This window comes from Vidua macroura, chromosome 2 (assembly GCF_024509145.1).
Source record: "Vidua macroura isolate BioBank_ID:100142 chromosome 2, ASM2450914v1, whole genome shotgun sequence".
NCBI lineage: Eukaryota > Metazoa > Chordata > Aves > Passeriformes > Viduidae > Vidua > Vidua macroura.
This window is the reverse complement of record NC_071572.1, coordinates 9,131,570-9,156,475: the sequence shown is the minus strand read 5'-3', so window position 1 is coordinate 9,156,475 and position 24,906 is coordinate 9,131,570. Positions and strand designations below refer to the sequence as shown.

The 24,906-nt window shown below is 36.3% G+C and overlaps 1 protein-coding gene across 10 annotated transcripts in view; it reads right to left on the bottom strand.

Annotated features, from left to right (window-relative positions):
* The window catches only part of CFAP47 (cilia and flagella associated protein 47), a 348,805-nt gene that overhangs the window by 168,283 nt on the left and 155,616 nt on the right, over nucleotides 1-24,906 (bottom strand). For 9 of the 10 annotated variants that reach the window (XM_053971830.1, XM_053971838.1, XM_053971829.1 and 6 more), the window contains 2 exons: nucleotides 20,359-20,456; nucleotides 333-508 (listed from right to left, as the gene is read on the bottom strand). In XM_053971830.1, the coding sequence (XP_053827805.1) occupies nucleotides 333-508; nucleotides 20,359-20,456 (274 nt within the window). Of the gene's footprint in view, nucleotides 1-332; nucleotides 509-20,358; nucleotides 20,457-24,906 lie in introns of those variants that run through there. The other variant, XM_053971839.1, reaches the window with a different exon arrangement.

Below are 24,906 nucleotides of genomic sequence, written 5' to 3'. Positions count from 1 at the left end.
CTTAAAAATTCACAAAACTAATTATTAATCAAAAGTTTTCAAGGGGGGCTTCTAACATTAAGTAAGTTTCTAAAACATTGTTCATTAAATTGTAGTGAACTAGAATAGCAAGGAGTTATTCTATTGCCTGTCAATAATGCTTTTCCCCTGAGAGGAAAGCTACTGTTAGGGACACAATACATTTAAAGCTGGAAATTTTCTTAATTCCATTTATTAACTTTTGTGGGAGTTTTTAGGGCAATATTTTCATCAAGGGACGTAGGTTTCAATGAAATTAGTTAATTTATTACAAAAACAGCCACAATCACAAGTATCAAAACTGTACAACATACCTTCCAGCAAAAGAGCCAAGAGCAGCGGCAGAAAACTGTAGGTGATATGAAAATGTTTGTTTGGGCTTGAGAATGAAAGACTTTTCTCCAAATAGGGATGGATGGTCCAGCAGCACACTCATCTTGAGAACTTTATTGGTAGGATTAGTGATGGGAATATTAATTCCAACAGTATCCTAGAAAGAATTAAAAAAATCCCAAAATCACAAAATTAATTATGAGCGATTACACTTAAAAGATATTTCTCAAAAATCTGTAAGGTGCATTGGCTGCACCTTTGTTTGATGTGTGAACTAACCAAAAAAAAAAAAAAAAGCCAATTTGCAGCAAGACACATTTCAGACAACCTTCAAACTGCAAACTATTTAATTCCATAAATATGGAAAAATTCAAATCTTCCTGGCTGGTCTGCATTCTAACAGCCCACTTCACCTTCCAAGGTATGTCCAAGGCGTGCCAAAATACACCTTTCAAGCCCATCTGCTGTAATCCCAAGCAGGTAAAAACTCCAAGACATCTCCCAACAGCCAAGCATATTTAACTGGAAATATCCACTTTGCAAGCTGGCAGATGATTAGGCTGAATTCTGCTGGATCTGGTCCCTTAATTGATTAATTAAGTTACATCATAATACTTGACATTAAAACAACACCACCACAATAAATTATTATTATCTTATTCCTTTAGGCCATTTCCCTCACTACTGATCTCTGTATCTTTGTTTAAAGTCTAAGGTAAGGACCTATGGGAAGGGACCATCTTTCCTTGATCACCTGGAAAACATTGATACAATTAAAGATGCATAAAAAAACTCCAGTTGCTGTAATAAAACAGAGCCAAAATATGGCCTCATTAGAAAAATCTGCATATTTTACACATGGAACACCTTTAGGATGAGCAGGAATTGGGCAGAGACAGCTCACTCTGCACAGCTCCTACATTTCAGCAGAGTTCCCTTGGCTGTAAAGTTAGAAATGGTGTCAGTTCATCCCATGTGCCCTGTGTGCATCAATATCAATACACTTTATGAAACAAAGCACTTTGATAGACCAGAAGGAATTTACTTATGAAGGCAGCACACTGTGATAATCCAGGAGGCATATCTGCAGCTTAAAATATATATGTTCTATTTATATATATTCATCCATAGAAAAGACACAAAATCCAAAAATAAAGATACGTATTTATTTCTCTGTACCTATATTTGTGTCTACTCTTATTTTGGTCTCTTTTCTTTGCTCTAACCAAGCAGTTTATTTCAAAATCCATGTTGGTTTGGATTCTTAACATATAGTGATTTGTTTCTCACAGCAAAATTATTCCACATAGCTTTTTTTTTTTTGAAAAAGTAAATAATTCATGTTGCAATACGAAAGGAGAAAAATATAAAATGCCTATTAAAATTAATAACACACTAAAAATGAATATGAAATACATTTATGACCCCATACAGAGCTGCCTCCCACTGATTTCAATCTGCCTATGATTTGGTAAATTTCTATACATTTCCATTTATAGACAATGACTACTGGAATATATATAAAACACATTTAATGTTCTACAGATGGCAAGATTACACCAACAATTTAAATCATTTAAGTGCCTTGCATCAGTAAAATGGGATTTAAATTTGCCATAAAATATTTTAAAGCTCAGATTAATAGTTTTTACTGGTGTAAACAAGTTTCTAAATCTATCTACCATTTTATTGCCAAAGGGTTCATAACAATTTCATAGTAGAACATCTACATGCTGTGTTGAAGAAATACTTTTACAGTAAAAAGGAAATATGGGACAGCTGATTTAGGAAAAAAGCAGCAACTATGAAAGAAATCTTTTTAATTTTGTACACAAAGGCAATTTTACATTGCCAGTATTATGATAAAACACTTTTCTCTTGCCAATATAAAATGAATGCTTAAAATTATGTATTTCTCTGGAATTTCCCAGGAAGTTTGCCTGGAATTACCATACACATTTCAATGATCTGCTACTTCATATATGGTAATAAGAGCAGATGTATATTTATCAGTAGAATATATATATATATATTATATATATATAATATATATATATTTTTTTTTTAACATTTCTAGGCCTTATTGGATTGTTATGGAAGCATAGAATTAGGATAAATAACAAAATACCCATCCAATTGCTAAGAGTCTTATATTTCTTGAAAGTGCCATTTTATCAGACCTAATGTAAAAGAGGAACATCACAGGCAATTTCCAAACACATTTATAGTCATTAATTTAGTTCCACATTCCAGTGCTGAGTATTTTATAAACATTTTGACAGAGGAGAAATGTAAAAGTTGAGAAAAGAAGGAAATTAATCTCTTTCCTCAAACATTTCTTATATCACGGCTGCCAGTCACCAAAATAGAGCCACTTTTGTGCAATATGTCACACTATTATTCCTTTAGAACTTTCAATTACCCACTTCTTGTCCAGTGCAGGTTATTTAAAATAATCTCACCAGAGTTAAAATTAAATAAAATGAAATGCAAATATGAGATAACATTTATTCTCTATGGAAATTGAAAAAAACAATGGACTGCTAATCCTCAATCCTATGTTAATAGCGTAAGTCTATGCACACGTTTAATACTCTGTAAACCAGATTCTTGTTTCAAAAGATGCTCACCATCAGCAGTTGATCATTTGTGATATTATACTTGTTTGCTGAAATATTTTCCTGACGTATGTTTTGCCAAAGACTTTCTCATCATTCCTCTCTCTATTTCCTTCTTTGAGCAACTGGATCTAATTTATTTAAGTCCATAATATGCAATTTTACTTTTATTAATGTATACACAGCACTGAGCTATCAACTAATCCTCTTCTAAGTTGGACAGGGTAATTTGCAGGAAGATGGACACATTCTACAATTAATTTGCATAACAATATTCTGCATTCCATCTTCAGTAATAATCCTATTCTCACCATCAGCAGGTGTCAATAAAAGCCCTACCTGGCCAAAGTGTCTAAGAGACTGACTACAATTCTTATTCTTTAGAAGAATGGTTTTCAATTAAAATCCAGTTTCATTAAGGAGATGGCATTCATTCCACATTGTTTGAAGTTTTTTCAATCCATAGACCTTGAGGTGAAAGCATTTCTATTTGCTCCCACGTTTGCCAGGCTGTGGCTATAGAAGCAAATTTTCACGTTGAGTAAGCAGTAAGAAAGTTATTTTTATAGGCCTGGTGAGATAATGCAGCAGAAATTCTTCCCTTTGTAGGTCCTTGTCCAAATCATGGTTCTTCCAGATGGACAAGTAACAAGTGCCTTCTTTCTCTGTGCTGCATCTGACAAGCAGGAATGTTGCTCACACAAGGACTGAACTTGAAATGGTGGCAATATTGTTAAAAAAATTGATCTTGGCTTCTCTCTTCCATAGGCTCAAAACAATCAGATCTTTCAACATTCCCATCAGGGTCTACATGTCAGTAGCAGGAGTTAGAGCCTCCTGCTGTATTATTATTAACTCATTTTTGTTTCTTGGAACAAAAGAGGCTCCAGTGAGTTGAGCAGCAGCAGTTGATAAAGCAGCTGATAAAGTTTCGGGGCTATGCTGAACAGAGCTCAGCCCAGTTTGGTCAGACTCCTTCTAGAAATCAGTTCTGGCTCTGGAACTGCTTGGTGCCAAGTGTCCCCAAGTCACACCTCACTGCCCTTTTCCACACACACTCCCAACCCAGACACGCACATCCACGTTCAGCTGGGCCTTTCTGGCACTCATCATTCACACAGAACTCCTGACCTCCTCTGTCCTGAGGGGCTGAGTCCTTCAGCCTTCCTATTCACTCCTGAGTCAATGAGGAAGATCTTTATGAAGTGAACCATTGTCCTCACTGTGCAAGCTCCTTAAGCTCCTTTTTTTGGTTTGCTTTTTTTTTTCCTCTCTGAGACGCAAATGAATTTCCAAGATAATCCTCTCCTTTCCATGTAGGGTTATGAGGCTAGAGAACCACAACATTGCTATTCTCTTGATACTGTATTATTTTCCCATTTTACTTGGCATATTTTGCCTTACAAAATATCAGCTCTCAAAAAGACACCAACTGTTCATCAGCAGTGAAGTCTATCAGAACAGCAGATTGAACTGCTTGAATTTTAGGACTAAACACCTTAAGCAAATTATATATTTGTAAAATCTGCTTAGCAAGGAATCCATTCTTATTGCAGCACAGGAAATTAACTAGAAGGGGAAAAATTTGCACAGAACATTTAATATCAGAAGCTAAAAGGGCAGTGAGTTTCAGGTTTAAATTTACATAGAAAAATCACACCGAATTGAATTTCTTTTAGCTGAAATGTGCATTAGTGTCTAAGTAATAATGCCCTGAGACAGAATACAACATGATTAGTTCATAAGTTATTACAATAATTCTAAGTTCCCTGACTAAAAATTACAACATTGTTAACCTCTTAATGGGGTCTACATATTGTACCAAGCAAACTAGGAAAATAATATTTTGCAGGAGGTGATTACAAAAAATATTTTTCTGAAATGGAAGGAAAGAAATAGACTGGAAAAGCCTTACATTTAATGACTGAATCGATCTATGATGTCCTGAGGTCCACCAAAAGATACCACAACCCACACTAAACTGATATTACAATTATTTATACACATATGGGAAAACTAATGAACTAAATAATAGACATATATTTGGATTTCCATGTAAAGACAGATAGAAAAAGATGCATCAAAGATGAGTTGAATGCTAAGTGAAGTACTATTTTAAGATAATTATAAGTATACCTGACAAGGGGATACAGACTGAGTTGAAGTAAAATTAACATCCCAAATTCCCACAACTGGGAAAGTAATAACTATGCTCACATCTTAATGAATACTTCTTTGAATTTGAAATCAAGGGCACCTCTGCATCCATGGAGACTGAAGCTCAATAACTCTCCATACTCCTGAGATACAAATCGTGAGGAAGATTTTCTTCTCAGATTCAGCAGTGTTAGAAGAAATTACCAATTACAGCTACTTTTTGCCAATGTCTATACTGAAGATTGGCACTTCCAGTGATCAGCTCAGTTGCCTAAATCACTTCATACAGTAAACTGGCTTATCAAAGCTCAGTTGGGTTTGACAGCCCTACTAAAATATGTAGAAGTCAATCTTTTTCATTACCAGAATCAATGGAGAAGGAGATGACAGAATCATAGAACTGTTTGGGCTGGAAGAGACCTTAAAGATCATCTCGTTCCATGGGCAGGGACACCTTCCACTAGACCAGATTGCTCAGAGCTCCATCCATCCTGGCCTTGAACACTTCCAGGGATGGGCATCTACAGCTTCTCCAGGGAACCTGTGCCAGGGCCTCACCACTCCCACAGTAAGAAACTTCCTTTAATATCCAATCTAAATCTACTCTCTGTCAGTTTGACATCATTCTCCCCTGTCCTATCACTGCATGCTCTTGTAGAAAGTTTCTCTCTGTGTTCCCTGGAGGCTCCTTTCAGGCACTGGAAAGCCACAATTAGGTCACCCTGCAGCCTTCTCTTCTCCAGGCTGAACAATCCCAATTCTCTCAGCCTTTCCTCATAGGAGAGATGCTCCCTCTAATCATCCTGGTGGCCTCTTCTGGGCTTTTTCCCAGAGGTCCCTGTCCTTTCTCTGCTGAGGACCCCAGAGCTGGACTCAGCACTGCAGGTGGGGTCTCACCAGAGGAGAGCAGAGGAACAGAATCCCCTCCCTCACCTGCTGCCCACGCTGCTGTTGATGCAGCCAAGGACACATTTGGCATTCCAGACTGCAGAAAGATGGGCTGCTTCTGATATCTGACACTGAATTAATGTAACAAAGGACCAAATTAATCTTCAGAGGATTTTACAGGAAAATCATTTACACCTACTTTGTCAACAACATTTTTGGAAAGCATGACTCAGCAAGTGACAGATTTCAATACAGCTCCTATTCATCATTTTTATGGGTCACTTTGCTGTGCAGATGCATGCACACAATATATGAGTTGCCAATGACAGAAAACAGTTTGAATCAAATCAATAGATGTATTTACACTCCTTGGATGATAGGACTAGTTTGTGTGATGTAAATCCAGGCTGCATCTCTCAAAAACAGACATTTCTCTTCCTTTTCAGATTGTCCTTTCTCCTTCAGAGACTGTCATATCCACAACAGCAGAACAAAATACTTAAGGTCAGTATCACTCAATAAAAATCACTAGAAAGTGCAACATTTCCAAGTGAGAAATGTACTGTTCTTAGATAATGAAGTCAAGAGAGATATTAGTGACCACTGTATTTTCAGAGTCACTTATGTCTCATGGGATTATAATATGCAAACTCTGCTGCAATCATGTCATCACACTGAGATACCTGCCCAAAATCAGCCTCAAAATATTGAAAATCAGCATTTGTGAGCCTTTCTTTCAGGGAAGTTAAGGAGATGTAAAATTTAGGATACTTTGAATTTCCAAATAGATTCTGATATATCAGGTAGACAGTTTGCAAAACCTGTCTTTTTCAATCATTTCTCTCTGTTCTAGGCTAAATCTCAGAGATCTTTTTGAGTGTAATTCAGGTTAAATGTTTAAGTAAATCTGTGTCCTTTATTTACCTCAGAACTGCACTATTATCCCTGGACTCTGCTGTGTACAGCACTTCAAGGTTTAGTTCCTGAACTAATTTTATCTGCCCATGTAATGCTACAACACCTAGCTGTAATTATTTTCTGCTGGTCTCACTGATTTGTTTTCAAGTGCTACATAAAGTCACAATAATGCCATAAATTCACAAATCCAATAGACTGGAACATACTTTGGAAGGCTTGGTGACTGCTGATGATTTCTGCATATTTATAAAGAAGTCAGTAACTGAAACCACAGAATTGCTTCCAGGAATTTAATCTAATTTAATTAGTCTATTAGTTTAATACTGGATAAATATTTAGATCCAACTGTCTTGGATTGAAAATTTGATGTGATGAGGTTAGATATCTCTGACATGCAACTACAAACATGACAAAGTCTGAATCAGTGAAATGCTGAATACAGCTCGCTCAGAACTGACCGGGAAAAGGCAATGACCAGCACTGCCCATGCTCCAGTGCTTCAAAGACTTTCCAAAATACTTGGTAAAAATAAACTTAAAATCACCTATCAGAATCCAAATCTAGAATAGCAGCAGGACTAATTATTACATTATTTTCACCAACTTTAAGGACTCCTGATAAATGTGGAAGCAAATATTCTACTATGTGCCTCTACTCACAGCTCATGCTGGTATGAGCTAACTAAAAGCATTTCTTTACTTTAAAAGTAGTAACCAACTCCAATAATATCTAATTTTACTGAATTTTTATGACCATACTAATGAGGTGCATTACATCTCAGCTACACCACCTACCATCAAGTTACTCAATCAGTGGAGGTAAAATGCTAATTAATTTGACTGTCTTAGATCTTGGACCTACTGTGACTCTCTCATTCTGTAGGTCTAAAAATTGATTTTTAAAGAAGCATTTCTTCACAATTTTAAAGACTGATACCATAATTATCACTGGGACAAAATATGTAGAGGTAGAGATAATTCTAATAGAAAGCTGAAATTGTCAGAGTTTCTGCTGAGAAAAACTTTTTCTCCTGAATTTTCTATAGTAAAATTCCTCTGGTAAAATCTTTCTCTCCTAGATTCTAGACACTTGGTTTTTTTAAATCCAACTTTTATTTTTGGCACATCTCTGCAGGTTCAGGAGCCAGACAGTGTTATGATATGAAGAGAACTTCTTAAATGTGCATAGCTTTTCTGAAAAAAGAATTATATATAAATCAAAAGGAACAATCTCTATAAGAGTTATCTCATTTTCTGTTCTGTACTATGACTCATAAGATCAGATAAACTTTGAAAAAAGCCTCATTGCTAGTTGTTGCTCCAAGAAAAGTTAACTTTTAAGCCCTTGAGGTTTGCTCACAGATTACTGTCTCACATGAAACAATAAATTCTGCATTATAAATACTGACATGTGTGACATGCTAGAGGTATCTGCAGTTTGTCCCACACTTTCCCTTAGCAGTTACTCTACAAAAGTAATGCAAACTCACAACATCACAAGCAATGCTTATTAATAATATTAACATCTAGATATATATATTCTTACTGATGTTATCTGTTACTAGAACCTCTTAAAAAGCAAAAATTAGAGCAGTCTGAAGCAAGGCCCGCACTTGCATTTCCCTGGGTCTGTGCAGTCTGACTACTTCTGCTGTCAATCAGAAAGAAGCCTCTCTGTCTGTATGGGGAAGAAGTTGAAGAAAATAATACAGATCATCATGAATCCATGAATCATGGACTGATTTAAATACTGATTTCTCCACATTTCTGTCTGCTCAGTTTTGACCACCTGGCAGATCATTTTGTGAGGGAAAAAATTGCTACTATATTCACCTGAAATATACTTTTTTTTTGGCATATCCACATATTTGTACATTAGCCATTATTTCATCCTTTAACTTTTATACAGTAAAAGCTATCCCCCGAGGCTGCAGCTTCAAAACATGGATAAGTATCAATGAAATGCTTTTCAACTGTTATAGTCATCCTACAGTCACTGTGTGTCATCTGCTGTGCAGGGCTCACACAGAAAAGATCTGCTGCATTCATTTTTCTAGACTGCCAAAACCAAGAAGATTTGAAGGCTGGAATCAATAATGGGAATACCCTGCCTCTGCTTAGATCTGCATGTGAACAGCAACACTGTGCCAGTGACCTTTTAAAAGCACCACAAAGGGCTCAGAAGCAGTGTGTGAGGTGGTTGGGAGCCTTCACAAACAGCAACAGCAGCACAAGTTTCAACTCACAAGAACAAGTCTCGTGGAAGTGTGGGTGGGCAACATGTTTCAGAGATACACTACCAACTTTGGGGTACTCATGTGGTTCTAAAGGACTTGAGAGAGAGAGGAAAAAAAGACAGATTCGGCAGAGAAGAGACAAAAGTATTGTCTCCACACTTATGAGGAAACCAAACTCAATCCCTTGCAGGCTTTGGTTTTATTAAAGCAGAAACTAATAATTCACTGCTCGAAACAGACCTTTCCCTCTGGCTTATCTCCCGCTGTACAGATCCTGCTTGGAGCTCACATATTAGATATTTCCTCTCAAGAGAGAAAATACTACTTTTCAAGTGCATGGATGGATTAAAAAGTCTCTTGACATAGTGACCCAGTGATGTACACTTAGAAATTTCCCCATGAAATAGACAACTGCTAATGAGTAAGTGCTTAAAGCAATAACAAACAGCCTTTTAGACACCTGACATCAAAATGCAAGAATCACCTTCCGTCTTGACCTCTACATTCACCCTGAATAAATCCATTAGAATATTTGCAAGGCAAAGTAACTACTGCAGTTCATTTTTCTAAACAATTTGAGATAATGGACCTGAATTTATCAACCTAAATTCAGGTTTTAGGTTGATAAACCTAATACCGAAATAATTGTAACAGTATTACAGAGGTGTAATACTGTTACAATGGAGGAAATTGTAATTTCCTGTAATACTCTGTAATACTGTTACAATTTAGGAAATAAAAGTAAACAGCAAAATAAAATACAGTAACAAAAGTTTTAATTGTAAATTGTAACAATGTTTAAATGGTTGAAGATACTAATAATTATCAATTGATAAAATTTATAAAATTAAAATATAAATATGGTTGTTTTCTCTGCATTTAGAACTAAAAATATGTGCCAATGTACAAACGACTCACAATAACTGAAAGCGTTATATAATTAATGAATAATGAACATGAAATAAATTTTAATTTGACTTGAAACTTCCTGCTTTCACAGATGATTCCTTTGAACAGTTAAAGTTCTTTGTAAATTATCCTTTCCAAATCCCAGAGAAATAAATAAATGATTATTGAGTAAATATTCACTACCTCCTTCCATGTAAAATGAGTAGTGTTAATTTTTAGTCCCCATTTCTCTCAAATAGCTTTAGCTGGATATTTTCAGTAGAAATATTTGCACAGGGAATCAATTTAATGGCCTTCAGGTTAGATAGTTTTATACAAAGAGGTCTGCAGATTCAGCTGAGGTAGTCTCTATGACCCCTGAGACTTTAGCTTTTCTTTAGTCTCCTAAAATTTCAGTTAGAATGATTTTCATCTACCTTTACACCAGGAATTCAAATCAAGCAGCAAATTCATTTTTACAAGGCTGGAGAAAAGTCTTCAGACTGTAACAGACACTGGGCCCTCCTTTCTGCTGAGGGTGATGACTTGAGCAAGTGCCAAAGATTGTCACATTTACACAGTCATTCCTTACGCTGATTTGAATAGAAGAGGAAAAATCTTGATTGCTTTTTCAGTAGGCCAAACCACCTAAAATAGGTAGGGCTGTAGCCTAAAGTCAAAACATCCAGTAAAACTGTATAACTTAAACCAAGTAATTCCTGACTTAATGGCATTTTTCAAACTTCAACACAGCACCTCTTTTCAAATGAAATCCTTACTCAACTAGCTTTATGTACCTACTTGAAGTTCCTAATTCAGATGTTATGGATATTTGTATGTGTGCATTAACTTGTTGCTCATTGCAATGATCTAATTTAATTATCAATGGCTGCTTCAGAAGCTGTGCATACTGTCCATAGAAATCCAGCAGAAAAGAAAAACTAGCTGCTTTAACCCATGTTCCAGAGATGCAGAAAAATTTTATTTGAATAAATGTTATTTGATTTGAATAAAAAAATTATGCTAAATATTTGCTATTATAAAATTTTATTTGACTTTCACTCCATATTTTTTAAATAGTATTCTGATCATGGGAACACAGCAATACTATTTTAGAGAAGCAGGGATATTTGTACACTTTTTAAGAGCAGTAGTACCCCTGCCAAAACACTCTTAAAGATAGAGCTTTCTGTTATACAGATGGACAAGCTTCATAGGAATTGAATGAATAATAAAGATCCCTTCCTCCTATTCCCTTCATCTTACACAAGGAAAACAGAGATTTCTCACCAAGTCACATTAATCACTGCTGGGGGAAAACAGTGCAGTAGCACCAGTTTTCTTGGCATCTCTAAAGAATAACAGGACAGGTTTTAAAGATCAGACTTCTGCAGAAAAAAATCACAGGTCACTTTTAAGAGCCTCCAAACATAGTTGGAAAATTTACACAACTACATCTTTTGGACAAATTCTCACTGTTCTCTTTCATGTTCCTCTCACTGTTATTTATTAAAAAAAAAAAAAATCAAAAAGCAAACCCAAACAGAAATAAAAAAATACCCCACCCAAATCTAAGACTGTACATACAACCTACATTTTGTCTTGAGCCAAAAACCTAGCATAAGTTCCTAGCCTTGACAGAATGACAGAGAACAGAGTTCAAACATTACATTTTCCTTTCAATAATGTTACTTTACTACCTAGTTTAATCTGTACTCCAGGCCATCAGTGAGCATTTTTTTCTTGAAAAGAACTTTCTCCATGGACTTGCTGTGTGCAATGGTTGAGAAAAAAACCCTCTTGTTTTGATTGCTAAGCCCCAGGGGAGCAACAGCAGTTATGGACTAAGGGAATTGGTAGCTTCGTTATTCAGAGCCATTCTCTTTCCTCACATAACAATTATTTTTCATAGATCGGACCACTTGTCCAGATGAAACATCCCCTCTAATTATTTGGTTTAGATCTAACCTCACATTTTTGTTCCATAGCAGTTAGTGACAGTTCAGATGTCATTTTGTGATCTACATTAGCTCCCTGCTCTTATATCAAAGAACTGATTATTCATCTGTAGGGACAAGAGGAGGGGGTTGGCAGCTGCTAAATATTTATCCAAAAAAATCACTCACATTTTTATACTTCTAATAATTTTCCTTTGGTTTTTTTAATTTATTTTTTAAAATGAGCTATACAAATATGCTCTGGTCTCAGTTTTTTGCTAACTGCTTTTAGTTAGAGTGATTAATAATTACTACCTTCTCAAATTTGGTTTCCTTCCCACCAACCATGATGCCATGGTTCTTTTTATACTACCAACTGTCATGAAAGCATATGATAGAATTTAAAAAATCTTAAGGCATGATTCATAACTTCAGGTTACTCAGTTTCTGAGAACATGATCCAAGTTTGAGCCATATATGACAATATTCGGACTACAGTTTTGCTTAGGATTTATGAAAAATTAATGTCCCACAGCTATGAAAACAGGGTGCTACTGTCTTCTATCGCCAAGTAACATTACAAAACATTCTTAATTATACGCTTTTTACTTTTAAATAAATAATGAAAAACTTAATATGGGAGACACTGACACATAATTTAGATTCTAAGCTGGTTTTGCTCTAACACTAGTGACACTTGTAACAAGATCTCTGCATTATACCTGTGAATTGACATAATGCAGCTGCCACAAAATACAAATTCCTGCTAGAATAAGCACGATGCGTTGCTTTTTGACAGCTTTTTAAATATCCATCAGTGGTTGAAGAACATCAGATGAGCACGTGGAAGATATTCTCCAGTTAAATTATACCCAAAACAGACAGATTTCATCCACTCCAGGACGGCTGTGTGATACAGATGAAGGAGTGGTAAGTGGGGGCAATCAGGAGAGACAGCCTAAAAACACACTATTTCTGTCTACTGAGAGTTTAACACCAATGCATATTTTCTTGCGAGTTCCCTTCAAGTAATTAAACAGAAGAAGGAAAGGTGCTGAAAAGAGGCATGGCCTGGGGAAAATTAACACATATTTTCTGAGATTTCTTACTGCTGTGCCTCTCTGTAAAAAAACTATAGGTTTAAAACAGAAAGCCATCTCCCACTGATAAGTTCTATTTCTGCAGTCCCCAAAGCATGATTCCCAGATTCTAAAGATCTACCAAGGCTTTTGTGGGGAACTATTCCTTCAGCCAATAAATCCTATGAGAAGAAACACATCACAGAGCTGGCAAAGGTGAAACTTCTGATCTACAACTTACAAATCCATTAGAAGGCAAATTTATTTCTGTATGAGAAGAGTTTGAGGAGTATCACAGAGTTGTTTGGGTTGGACAAAACATTAAAGAGCACCTAATTCCAAACCCCCTGCCTTGGGCAAGGACATCTTCCACCAGACCAGGTTGTTCAAAACCCCATCCAGTCTGGCCTTGGACAATTCCTGGGATGGGGCAGCCACAGTTTCTCTGGGCAACCTGTGCCAGGGCCTCACCACCCTCACAGGAAAGAATCGTTTCCTTACATCTGATCTAGACCTACTCTCTCTCAGTTTACAGTCACTACCCCTTGACTAACCACTACCTGCCCTGTCCTCCAGCTCTCTTGTATCTCCCTTTAGGTACTAGAAGGCTGTTCAAGCTCCAACTCTCTCTGTCCTCACAGGGGAGGTGCTCCAGGCCTTCTGTGGACTCTTTCCAACATGTTCATATTCTTCCTATTTTGAGGACCCCAGAGCTGGACCCAGCACTGCAGGTGGGGCCTCACCAGAGCAGAGGGGCAGAATCCCCTCCCTCACCTGTGCTGCCCAAGCTGCTCTTGATGCAGCCCAGGACACGTTTGGCTTTGTGGGCTGCAGATGCTCACAGCTGGGTCTTATGCATAAACACCCCCAAGTCTTCTCCTCAGAGCAGCTCCCAGTCCATGTATTTGTGCTTGGGAGTGCCCTGAGCCCAGTGCAGGACCTTGCTCTTGGCCTTCTGAACTTGATGAGGTTTGTGCAGGCAATTCTTAGAATTCATAATGAATTTGAAAATCTGTCAGCTACTAATGAACAACAGTTTAGATGGCTTGTGCTATCTAGATGTCACTAACAGAGTAAAACCCACAGAACTACTCAAATATACTTCAGAATTTTTAAAAAATAAAATATACATGTGAAAATACATTTCTGCATCCTATACCACCCACACTCTTACAAGTTTCTCCCTTTGCTTTTGTGATTTATTAGACTGCCACAGGTTGGTCTAGACAAGACAAAATTAAATAAAAATATGTTAATACTTTCATAAGAGAAAAATGAATAAATTCCTGAGCAGACTGTGATCACAGAGCATACTTTCTCCCTTTTTCCCTGAACTACTTTTCAGCTGATCTCTTTTAATAGACTTGAAGATCTTTGTCAGGGTGAAATGAAACCTGAAATTTGCATTGGTGGAAGGAAAGCCAAAGCTGACAAGTCTCCAACATCATTCTCCTTTACATCATGCAGTTCAAAACAGAATGATTTTCTAAAATGATAGAATAGAAATGATGCCTAACAAATCTGAAATTTCTTTACTGGAATTAATTCCAGGACAGGGCTATGGAAATGCTTCTACATATAGAAAAACTGATGGGGTATTTAATAACTGTGAGGAAATGTTCTTTACAGGCCAGCAGTTCCAATTGCCCAAACTGGTTATCCAGGTGGACTAGATGGACTAGACAGAGGACACCAAAAAAAGACAAACATCCTTAGAATTTAGATTGGTTTCTTTCATTATGACAGCTGGCAAAAAAGGAGGTTGAACCTGGGCAGTGACTGCTGAAGTTGTAAGGTAGAGTTGGAGGTGTTCATTATAAGCAGCACTAGGACTGACTGGCTTATTTCAGTATTACCAACACTTGATAATATCCCTCCTCTGAAATACAGGTTTATCCTTGACACACTTGTAAGGGTTCCCCTGTTTACTAAGCTTTAGCAATCATTCACAGCTGGAATGCATCCTTACAGCCCTTCCAGGCTTCACTAATTATCTCTTTTCTCTTAATATATACAGAACTTAGAAAGTAAACCTGCAGCTGGATACTCTCCCATTTTTCAGTCGGGTTATTCTTATTTCTGCAATGGTTGAGCACTGGATTTCAGAGCATTCAAGGCTTGGATTAGAAAAAATATCCAGATCAGCAGGCTATAGGCTTTAAAAAATCATTCCTTTTAAATGAGAATCAGAAATCATGTACTAATCTGTCCAAGTTGGAAAAAAAAAAAACCCAGCCAAACATGAGAACACCCAGCCTTCCCCCCTTTAACCCAAAAAAACAAACCACCAACAACAAACACCACCACCACACCATAATAACAAAAACAAAACAAAAACACAAACTCCAAAAACCTGGACAAGAAAATGAGAAATAAATCTACCTTCAAGAAGTTTAACTGAACACTGAAAAACAGACTTGGAAATAGAAGCATGTGGAATTATCACAAGGAAAGTTAAAATCAATATTTTATTCTGCTATTTGCAAAGTAATGGCACTAAGCATTTATCCAACACAGGAGATACCCATGAGTACTAATGACCAGGGAGAAAAAGTGAAGTGAAACTGCTTCTCTGTCCCAAAACTTCTAAACATAACAATATTAAACAGCACCAGCACTAGTAAGAGCCAAGTTTGTGGCAATTTTTCCTTTTTTACTATCATTTTCCACACATAGAAAATGAGATTACAATATTTTTCTTATTCAAATGCTGTATTGACCTTTAAAGCATTTTATTATACCAAACAACTTGTGGTGGGCATTCTGTTGACCACATGGACCAAAAAAATTAAATCTAATTCAATTTAGAGACATTTAGAGGTGTGCCTCAAAATGGGGGAACTACTGTGCTTCTAAAAAATTAAGAAGAAACTACTATATTTTGTGGCAGGCACATCCTTCTCCCTCTCAGGATTTTTTCACAGAGGAGCATAGAGAGAAGAAAGAGAAAACTATTTCTATTTCTGCTCCTTGTTTTTCTCATGTGGAATGTGTTTGGAGAATTGTTTACCTGGGCTGATTGCTTGGTTGGATTCTGGTGAGGATTGTTTGAGCCTGATGAGGCCGATCCAATCCACCTGTGTCTGGACTCTTGCGAGGGTCAAGAGTTATGGTAGTTAGAAAAAGTAGGTTTGTAGTTTTAGTATCTCCTTTAAATAGTATATTAATATATTATAGTATAGTTATAATAAAGAAGTCATTCAACTTTCTAAACTAGAGTCAGACATCATCATTTCTTCACACTGGGTTCACCTGCATTTACAATAATATTTTAATTTATTTCCTTTACTTCCTTTAATTTATGGTTCAGTTTTTAGGAGGTCTTCATTGAAATCCATTTCATAGGATCATAGGATATGCTGAGTTGGAAGGGACCAATGAGGATCACTGAGTACAACTCCTGGCCCTGCACAGGACACCCCAAGAGTCACCCCATGTGCCTGAGGGCACTGTCCCAACACTTCTTGAGCTCTGCCAGGCTGGTGCTGTGAGCACTGTCCTGGGGAGCCTGTGCCAGTGCCCAGCCAGAAACCCATACTGGCTGCTGAGGAGTAAGAACTACAATAGGATTTGACTCTGAATTTCCAGTTAGATAACTTCTTCTATTCAAACAAGGATATTTCTTTTACTGATATACAGTGATTAAAATAATTGAAATTAGACTAGAGCTTAAAATTAATGACTTTTTCAATACAGATTATGGCTTTCAATATTGACTTATTCAATATTTTTATTTCCATAAACACCTTAATCATAATCTGGTTAATAGCAAAGTACAAGCTTAAACAATTTCAGCTATAACAGGTCAAAATAATTTTAACAAAACTTGGGCAACATAAAACTGGGCTTGGTTCATTTAACTAATCAATCTCCACTTTGAATTTTAGGTTGAGAGAAAAAAAACATACCCAGAAACAATATGTAGTGAGATGGGTCTCAACAATGTAGAAATGCAAATTTAAAGTATTTTATTAAAAATTTGAGTCAAACCAAATTATCTCTAAGTCTTTCAGATACATATCTGCAGATACACTTTGATATTGAAATTTTCAGCTTAAGGATGTCAAGACATGGAAGTAACAAAGCGAACTAAAGGTAAATGTAACTGAAAAATCCTGTGTTATTCCAATTCAAGATCACTGATCTAATCAGAATTAAGCATTATGCAAAAGATAGATGAAAGGACATGCAATAACATTTACCACAGAAAATTATGAGCTAATTAAACAAGGATGGCAACACAATGCATGAGTTTGGGGTGGGGGCAGTACAGACCTAACTGTGGTATTTCTTTTTAGCTGATTTTATGCACTGAAAACAGAAGACAGCAACTCTATGCTGACACCAAGATGAGAGCTACAGACAATTTCATGGTGCTGCCAGGTAGAACTTCTTGTTTCTTCAGAGTCTTCTGCACTCTTCAACAGAGGAGCAGCATCAGCTGATGGCCAGTGCCTCAGGCCATCCATCAGGGTCAGAACATTCACAAAATCAGAAACTCAGCCTGAATCCTGACACCCTGGCGTTGCATTTCACCCTGGCGTTGCATTTCAGACAGATGCCCATGTAAGAAGTGCAAAAGGCTGAGTCAACCTAAAGCATTTCCAAACCTCCAACACAAAACTGGAATCTGCAAGCAAATATACTCATTATCTATAACAGGAGATGTGCCAAGATGTGCCACACTGTCCCTGTTTCTGGGGTACCCTCTCAGCTCCCTGGGCCCACCCTCGCTGCCTGCAGGCTGGTGTCACCGTGGCCACCATCAAGAACAGCATGATGCTACACCTGGCTCATTTAACATCTCCATCCTGCCAACTTTACCTCTGCAGAAGCCAATTTCAGATGTTTCAGAAGTCTGAACACTTGTGTAAGATAGAACAGTGCTTTTGACATGCTGAGGATAAATTTGAATTGCATTTAATGATGAGATTCAGCTATAACTACCATACAAAAGCAGTGTTATTAGTATTTTAAATTAAATGTTGCTAATCCTCTTCGTTCCAAGGGCCAGGAAGGAAGAAGACTCTAAGGTCAAAAAGAGATCAATGTATTCATTAAATCTGACTCACTGATGTAGCAGATGTACCAGGTGTCTATGCTTTTTAAATATTTATCAGATTCTGAAGCAATTTCAGGCTCTCACCTTCACAAGACTCTGTCTATTGTTTTCACTAGTAAGATCTTCCAATGTTTTATTGTTCTCATTACTGGAACATTCCATGCAAGATTAAATGAATCTCAGCTGCATGTCTTTGGCCATTAGCTCTTGATGCACGTTGGTCAGCAAAACTGAGACGTCATCACTAAATATTCTTTAGCGAATGATCACATTTCTTCTCCATTTTTTTTTGGCAAACTAAGTTGATTGAGCTATTTAACATTCATATGACAAGGCTTGCTCTTGCAGTCCCCCATGCTTCTAGGAGATTTCTTTGATTTTCTTCTAATATTTCAAAATCTTTTTTAACCTTCAAGAACCAGACGTGTGCACCTTTTAATAACAGTACCACCAGCATTATTTGCTTTCTGTTCATGTCTGACCATTCTTCAGCAGTCAAGGACTGCATTGGTTCTCTTCCCTTGTGTCACACTGACAGTTCTACTGAGACATTAGCTAGGATAATCCCCTTCCCTTACATTAGAGGCAGAAAGCTCCCACACTTCAAAATTAAGTGCCTGGCATGTAACCAGTAAATTCAGCAATTACAATTCCATAATAGTAACTCCATGTTATTATTTGCTAGTCAGAAATATTCATCTCATCTTCCAAATTTATCAATAAAAAAATTTATTACATTTTTCATAGATCTGAAGAAGAGATATAGCTACTTCTTTACCTCCTTTATCTTCCTTTAAAGAAAATATCCAAACTTTAAGGTCAATCATTTCAGTGCCCTAAACATCGCAGAAGTATGTTGTACTTTAATGTTTTGGTTTTTTTTCAAGTTTTCACATTGAATTTGCTTAAAATTTATAGGAATAGTTCAAATGCACCTTGAGAATTTCTCATACAATAGGAGCCATTAGTGTACTTCAAATCTAGTTTTCCCTTTTACCACTTCAGAGAATTTTCAGATCAGAAAATGATACAAGGCAATGAAAGATCCTGTGGGACAAAAATCTACACTACTCTTTTCAAGGTCTCAAATCACAAACTCTTTTAGTCTAGCTTTTATGTTTCTTACTAGCAGCAGACACCTCCCAGCATACTCATCCAACACCAAGACTTTGAAAACATCAGTGTCTGTTTCTCTTCCCTAAAGAAGTTCACAGTCAGGACACTGAACTTCAAGGAAAGAAGAGCAAACCTGAAGTCATATATGGACAAGGATATTTAAATATTTTAAGAAGTGCTTACTGGTTTGGATTTTTAACGCCCCCAACCCCACCCCCCCCCTTTGAACACATGTAAAATCAACTGAGGGGACTCTTCTCCCTTCCCAGCATCTGTGACTGCAAGAGATATTCCCCTAGCACTTCCATCACATATTTTTACTTGCAAAAATGTTCCTGCAGAAAAATACCATTCCAGTCATTTCTACTCACACAATCTGCTACCAGCACCTGTTATTACAATGCATGCAGAAAGCAGGATGTCTAGACAATAAAGCAAAAATCCATTTATAGAAGTTAGGAAAAATATTAACTCTGAAAACAAACACCTTACAAATGATAATTCAAAGACAAATAAAATTACAAATCAGTGGGAAACAAAACCACTGTTTATTAAGCAAACATACTAAAAATTATTTTGTCTTTACATAGTTAAGTGACTTAAAGGATACTTATTTAATATGATGCAATTGTTCTTCTAGTATGACTAATATAATTTAATTTTTTTAAGAGCAACAGTATGTATTCCTTTAGTAATACCAACATGATTAAATACATCCCAATGATTAAAGAAATTTAAATTACAATAATAATTTGGCATGCATTAAGAAGTAAAGTACCAAAAGAGACATATTCTGTTGTGGACAAGAGATACTGAAGTTTTTGAGAATTCAGGCTTATTTGAGATCCAAAATTAAAAGCAGATGCCAGAAGAATAAAAGTGTAATTTTTCCAACAGGATAAAGATAGTTTTATTCAAGCATTTATTTTAGTTCATATCACTGAGCTTAAATGACATCTTAAGTACTGAATTTTATTACTCAAAAAATGATTATGTGTTCACTTAATAAAATTGCTTAATCCCCTGTGACAGCAGCCAGAACAACAATAAAAATTAAATTTTTCTTCTAATGCAGTAGAACAAAATTAGACATTTAGAGTAATCTTACCAGAGCTCTGCAGTCCACATCTATCGTTCTTTCCGCTGCTGCAGGTGTGCTGTAAATCTTCAAGGAGAACCACACTTTGCAATTTGTAGAACTTCCTTCTATGTTAGAAAAACAAAAATGCCTTGTAAATTATCCTATGAGGTGATCAATCCTAGCAGCCTTCAAATCAATGAGAACTTTGAACTTTTAGCAGGAATGCCAGTCACTGTTCATGCTGAGACAAAGCAAATCCTGAACTGATTTAGACACTGTCAACAAACTATATTATCTAGTCCCTTCTTGTCAGGATTCAAAATAGTAACAAAATTTATATACACACTAATGGAAATAGCAATTCGGCAAATTAGCTTCCTAGACTACCACATTGTCTCTGGGTTTTAAATATCACTGATTTGTAACTAAAACTTCAGAGCAAATTGACAGTGCTTTTGTGATTTTATATCAGGAAATCAAAATTAGTTCCTCTCACACAATAGTTTTTGTAGCTAGCATTTTCCTGGTTTTAGAACACAGCCATGAATGTTAATAAAATTATCTCATCAATCTCATTCAGGTAGATGAAATAACTTTAGCCTGAAATCTCTACCATAAGGCCTGATTTTCACAGCACAAATATTTCATGTGGTAGTATTTTTTCATCTATAAAGAGCTGTTCAGCACCTTTTAATAATGCCTACCCAAGAACTACTTGCACTATTCCTGTTTGTCAGTATATTGTATGAGATGAAAATAGCCTTAATCCTCCTACTCACACTTTCCTGAATTATACACTAGAGAGTTCCATTAGCACTCCTGTTTTACCACAGCATTAGTCTTGGGAGCTCCTACTGGTTTTCTCTTCTGCTGTGACCCTAGTTCTTCTCAGAGTCACCATCTTCCTTGCTGCAGTTCCTTATTCCACATATACGACTTTATTTCCAAACCCTGTTTCCAATAAGACTGTTTCTGACAGGATTTATTTGCATTATTTTCTTACAATTTCCACCAAGTATGTTCTGTATTAACTTACCCATTTTCTTTGGGTTAATTTGATATGCATACAATTTACAGGGTTTTAATACCAGAATTCCAGGCTTACACTGTCTGGAATACCCTCAGTGTCTTACAATCTATAAAAATTAGCATCATTGAACTAAAGAGATCCTCTGAATGTCCATTAAAGGATTCTGGCATGTACAGGATCCTGAATTTAATCAATTACAAAAGGTAAAAAAAAAAAAAAACAATACACAGAAGAGACATAACTTGCGCAAGAAGGGAGGAACACCTTACACCAAAACAGAACATACTGCCTTGGAAGCTGAAATAAAAGTTCTTAATTAAAAGACTAAAAGAAAATTAAAGAGTACCCATAGCTTGGGACATCACATTCTTCAAGAATGCAGTCAAACTGTAGGAAAAGCTCTGAAATTCAGGTAGGAAACAAAAGAGGAAAGCATGAACAGCAAAGTTCCATTTACCAAGGATATGTGATTAATTTGCAGGACAAAGGGATTTATTAAAGTACAGCAAGACATCCATGAATGAAAGTCTGTACAGTTAAGGAAAACATAAAAGAGCATAAGCTGCTGTTTAAACAAAAAATCAACAAGGCTGCCACCCTCTCCTCAAACCTCCAAGAACACTCCTACCAAAAAAACTCCACCCTCAAGTGACAACTTGCTAAGGATTTACAAAAGCAGTAGCACAACCTTTTCAAACACATCTGAAGCTGGTAGCCTGACAAACTCAGAAAGGCTGATCAATGATCAGAGTGGAAATTGAATGCTCAAGGAAGATAAGGCTGTAGCAGAAAATCTAAATTAATTCTTTGCAGTAGTGTTCATTACAGTGGAGTTCAGGGACTTTCTAAACTCTAGAGCTTCTTTTGAGGGGAATGGTCAGAGAGACTCTTCCGAATTGAGGTTTCAGCAGAAAAGGTTTCCAAGCAGACTGATAAAAAAGAAAGTAATAAATCACCTTTGCAAGAAAGTGTCTGCCCAAAAATTGTGCTTTAATGAAAGGTGTCCCTGTCCATGGCAGGAGGGGTGAAAATAGGTTTTTAGGTCTTTTCTTTAAGGTCCCTTCCAACCCAAATCACTCTAGGATTCTGCAAGATTGTGAATTCAAAATGACCTCATGTATTAAATTATGGTGGTGCAAACCAGTATGTGACCCCTTGCTTAAGTCAGCTTGGGATATGAAGAAATGAAAAGGCAGAGAATGTGTTGCCAATTTTAGACAGGTCTCCTGCATAAATTCAGAAATTACAGATGTGAGTTTGTTTATATATTCCAAAGAAAATTATTAAGCACCACAATAAGGGAGGGAAGCCACAACACACAAAACTATTTGAATTCTTTGACAAAATCAGCAGCTGTGTGAATAAGGGAAATGTGGTTTACGTAGTACCCTGCATTGTTACTTGTCATTACAATATTAGATCTTCCAGCAGTTCCTATACACTGCAACCAAGTTATTTTTCCATATACACTTAGAGCCTTCATTTTCTCTCTGACCACACATTCCTCCTCGGTATTCATAACTTTCCTGAATCACATTTCTGTTCTTCATAACTGCAGTAATATAAAACTTCTTGTCTACTTCCCTTCTCTCTTCTTCCTTTAATATACAAAGTAATTTATTCTGTTCAATTTGTTTAAAAAACACTCTAAAATTTCTGATATTTCTCAAAAGCAAAGCTTTCAGGTCAAGTTGATTTCTTTTTAGTTTTAACTTCAAGTATTTTGAGCTATTAAAACCTATTTCTATGTTAGAAATTCTTGATTTCTTTTTTCTATTTCTTATACATTTGGATTCCTAGATTCATTTCTCTTTAATTTTTTTCTAAGTTTTGAAAAATCATATATTTTTTTCTGGAGACTCTAAATAAATTTCAGTACTTCCAGATTACCTTTCTGGGAAACAGCTATCATGTTTGGGAGGGAATACCTTGTATGTATTTAGATATTTTCAATGATTATATTATTTGCATAACACTTGGCATTTCCCTAAAAATTTAAAAATACTTTCATGGAAACAGTTTTCTTAATGTATGGTATGAACCTGGCAATTTTCTGCTGAAGGAGCATTTTTTTATTTTTGCAGCTGAACCTTTGATTGAAAGTTTCTGCAATTTCTGCTTAGTATTAAGCCTTGAAGTTGTATAAACTTTGATGTTCTGTCAACTTTTACTCAGTGAAAACAAAGCTGAACTGTTGTTTGCTGCCCACTTGCATTGTTCAAAACATAAAACTCAGGGCTTTATCCTCACTTAGCTGAAAACCTGATATCAAATAGTGACTTTAAAGGTAAGTCCCTGCTCATGTCTTTACCCATATAATGTATTTGAACAGGCTACATCAAGGCCAATTTATTGCAAGTATTCTCATCCCCAAGTAATTATAGACTAATTTTACTCCAAATTTATTCTCTTCCTAAGGCAACCCACAAGACAGAAGCTAGTTCTTACTCTCAAGAATACTCAAAAGTCACATCTAAAGCTACAAAGCTTAAGCTCCCCGGAAAAAATAAAATTCCTTAAACAGATCAAAATAACAGCAAATGCTTTTGGAATTTCCTTTACTTCTAGCTCAGCATTCATACTCAAAAAACAACTTACATGGCTGAAGTGCAGTATTAGAAATTCATTTTCTAATGTACAGAGCAGAAGGTCAGGAGTTTGGGGATTTCTTTCACCATTTTTTGTTAGAGTTTTTCAAAGAGTTTTACTTTATCAGACAGTAGCTGGGAAAGGCTCAATGATCAAGGGCAATGGAGATAAACTCAATATACTCAGGCTGAAACTCAGAGATGGCTCTTTCTCTAAATACAGAACAAGGTTATATTTCTCTGTTTCTGTTTTCTGCACACATTTCAAAAGCAGGGAGAAAAAAACAAGTATCAAAGTATGCACTCTTCCTTTTCCCTCTACTTTTCTAAACTTCCACTGACATTTTTAATGCATTTTAAGTCTTTTCTTAGGGCCTGAGCACCGTACTTTGATTTCTTGTGAGATAAACTCCATTTGACTTTAGGCTTGGGTCTCTTATCTCCTCACTATGGGCCGCCGATGACAAATAAAAATCCTTAGCATGCTTTATGCAACCACCAGGTCATGATCTTGTCAGATCTCATGAAACAAACAAAACAAATTGCAGTCAGTGCTTCAGATGGAAATCACCACTAGAGAGGAGCGAGCACATATCTTCTGAACATAAAAATGCATCTACTTCAATATTTAATCCCCACCACCTTCTCTTCTAGTCTCTACCTTGGTCAGCAGGCTTTCACCCTGACTAGCTAAGGTCAAGCAACTGTCACTAATGGTTAGTGCAAACCAGCATCTTCCATATGTCAGCTGCTGCATATTCAGTTAGCACCACTGTAAAAGATCTTCCTAATTTTAAGTTTTTAGAACTTTCCCAAATTACTTTGTAATTTTTTGTTTTACTATGGAATCACTGGAAACATAGAAAGCTGTGTGATTCCTGTTTCATGTAGTTATCCTGAGCTGGGGGAACAACAAAACCAAAAATTTTTGGCATTATTTCTGTATCCATTCCTTAA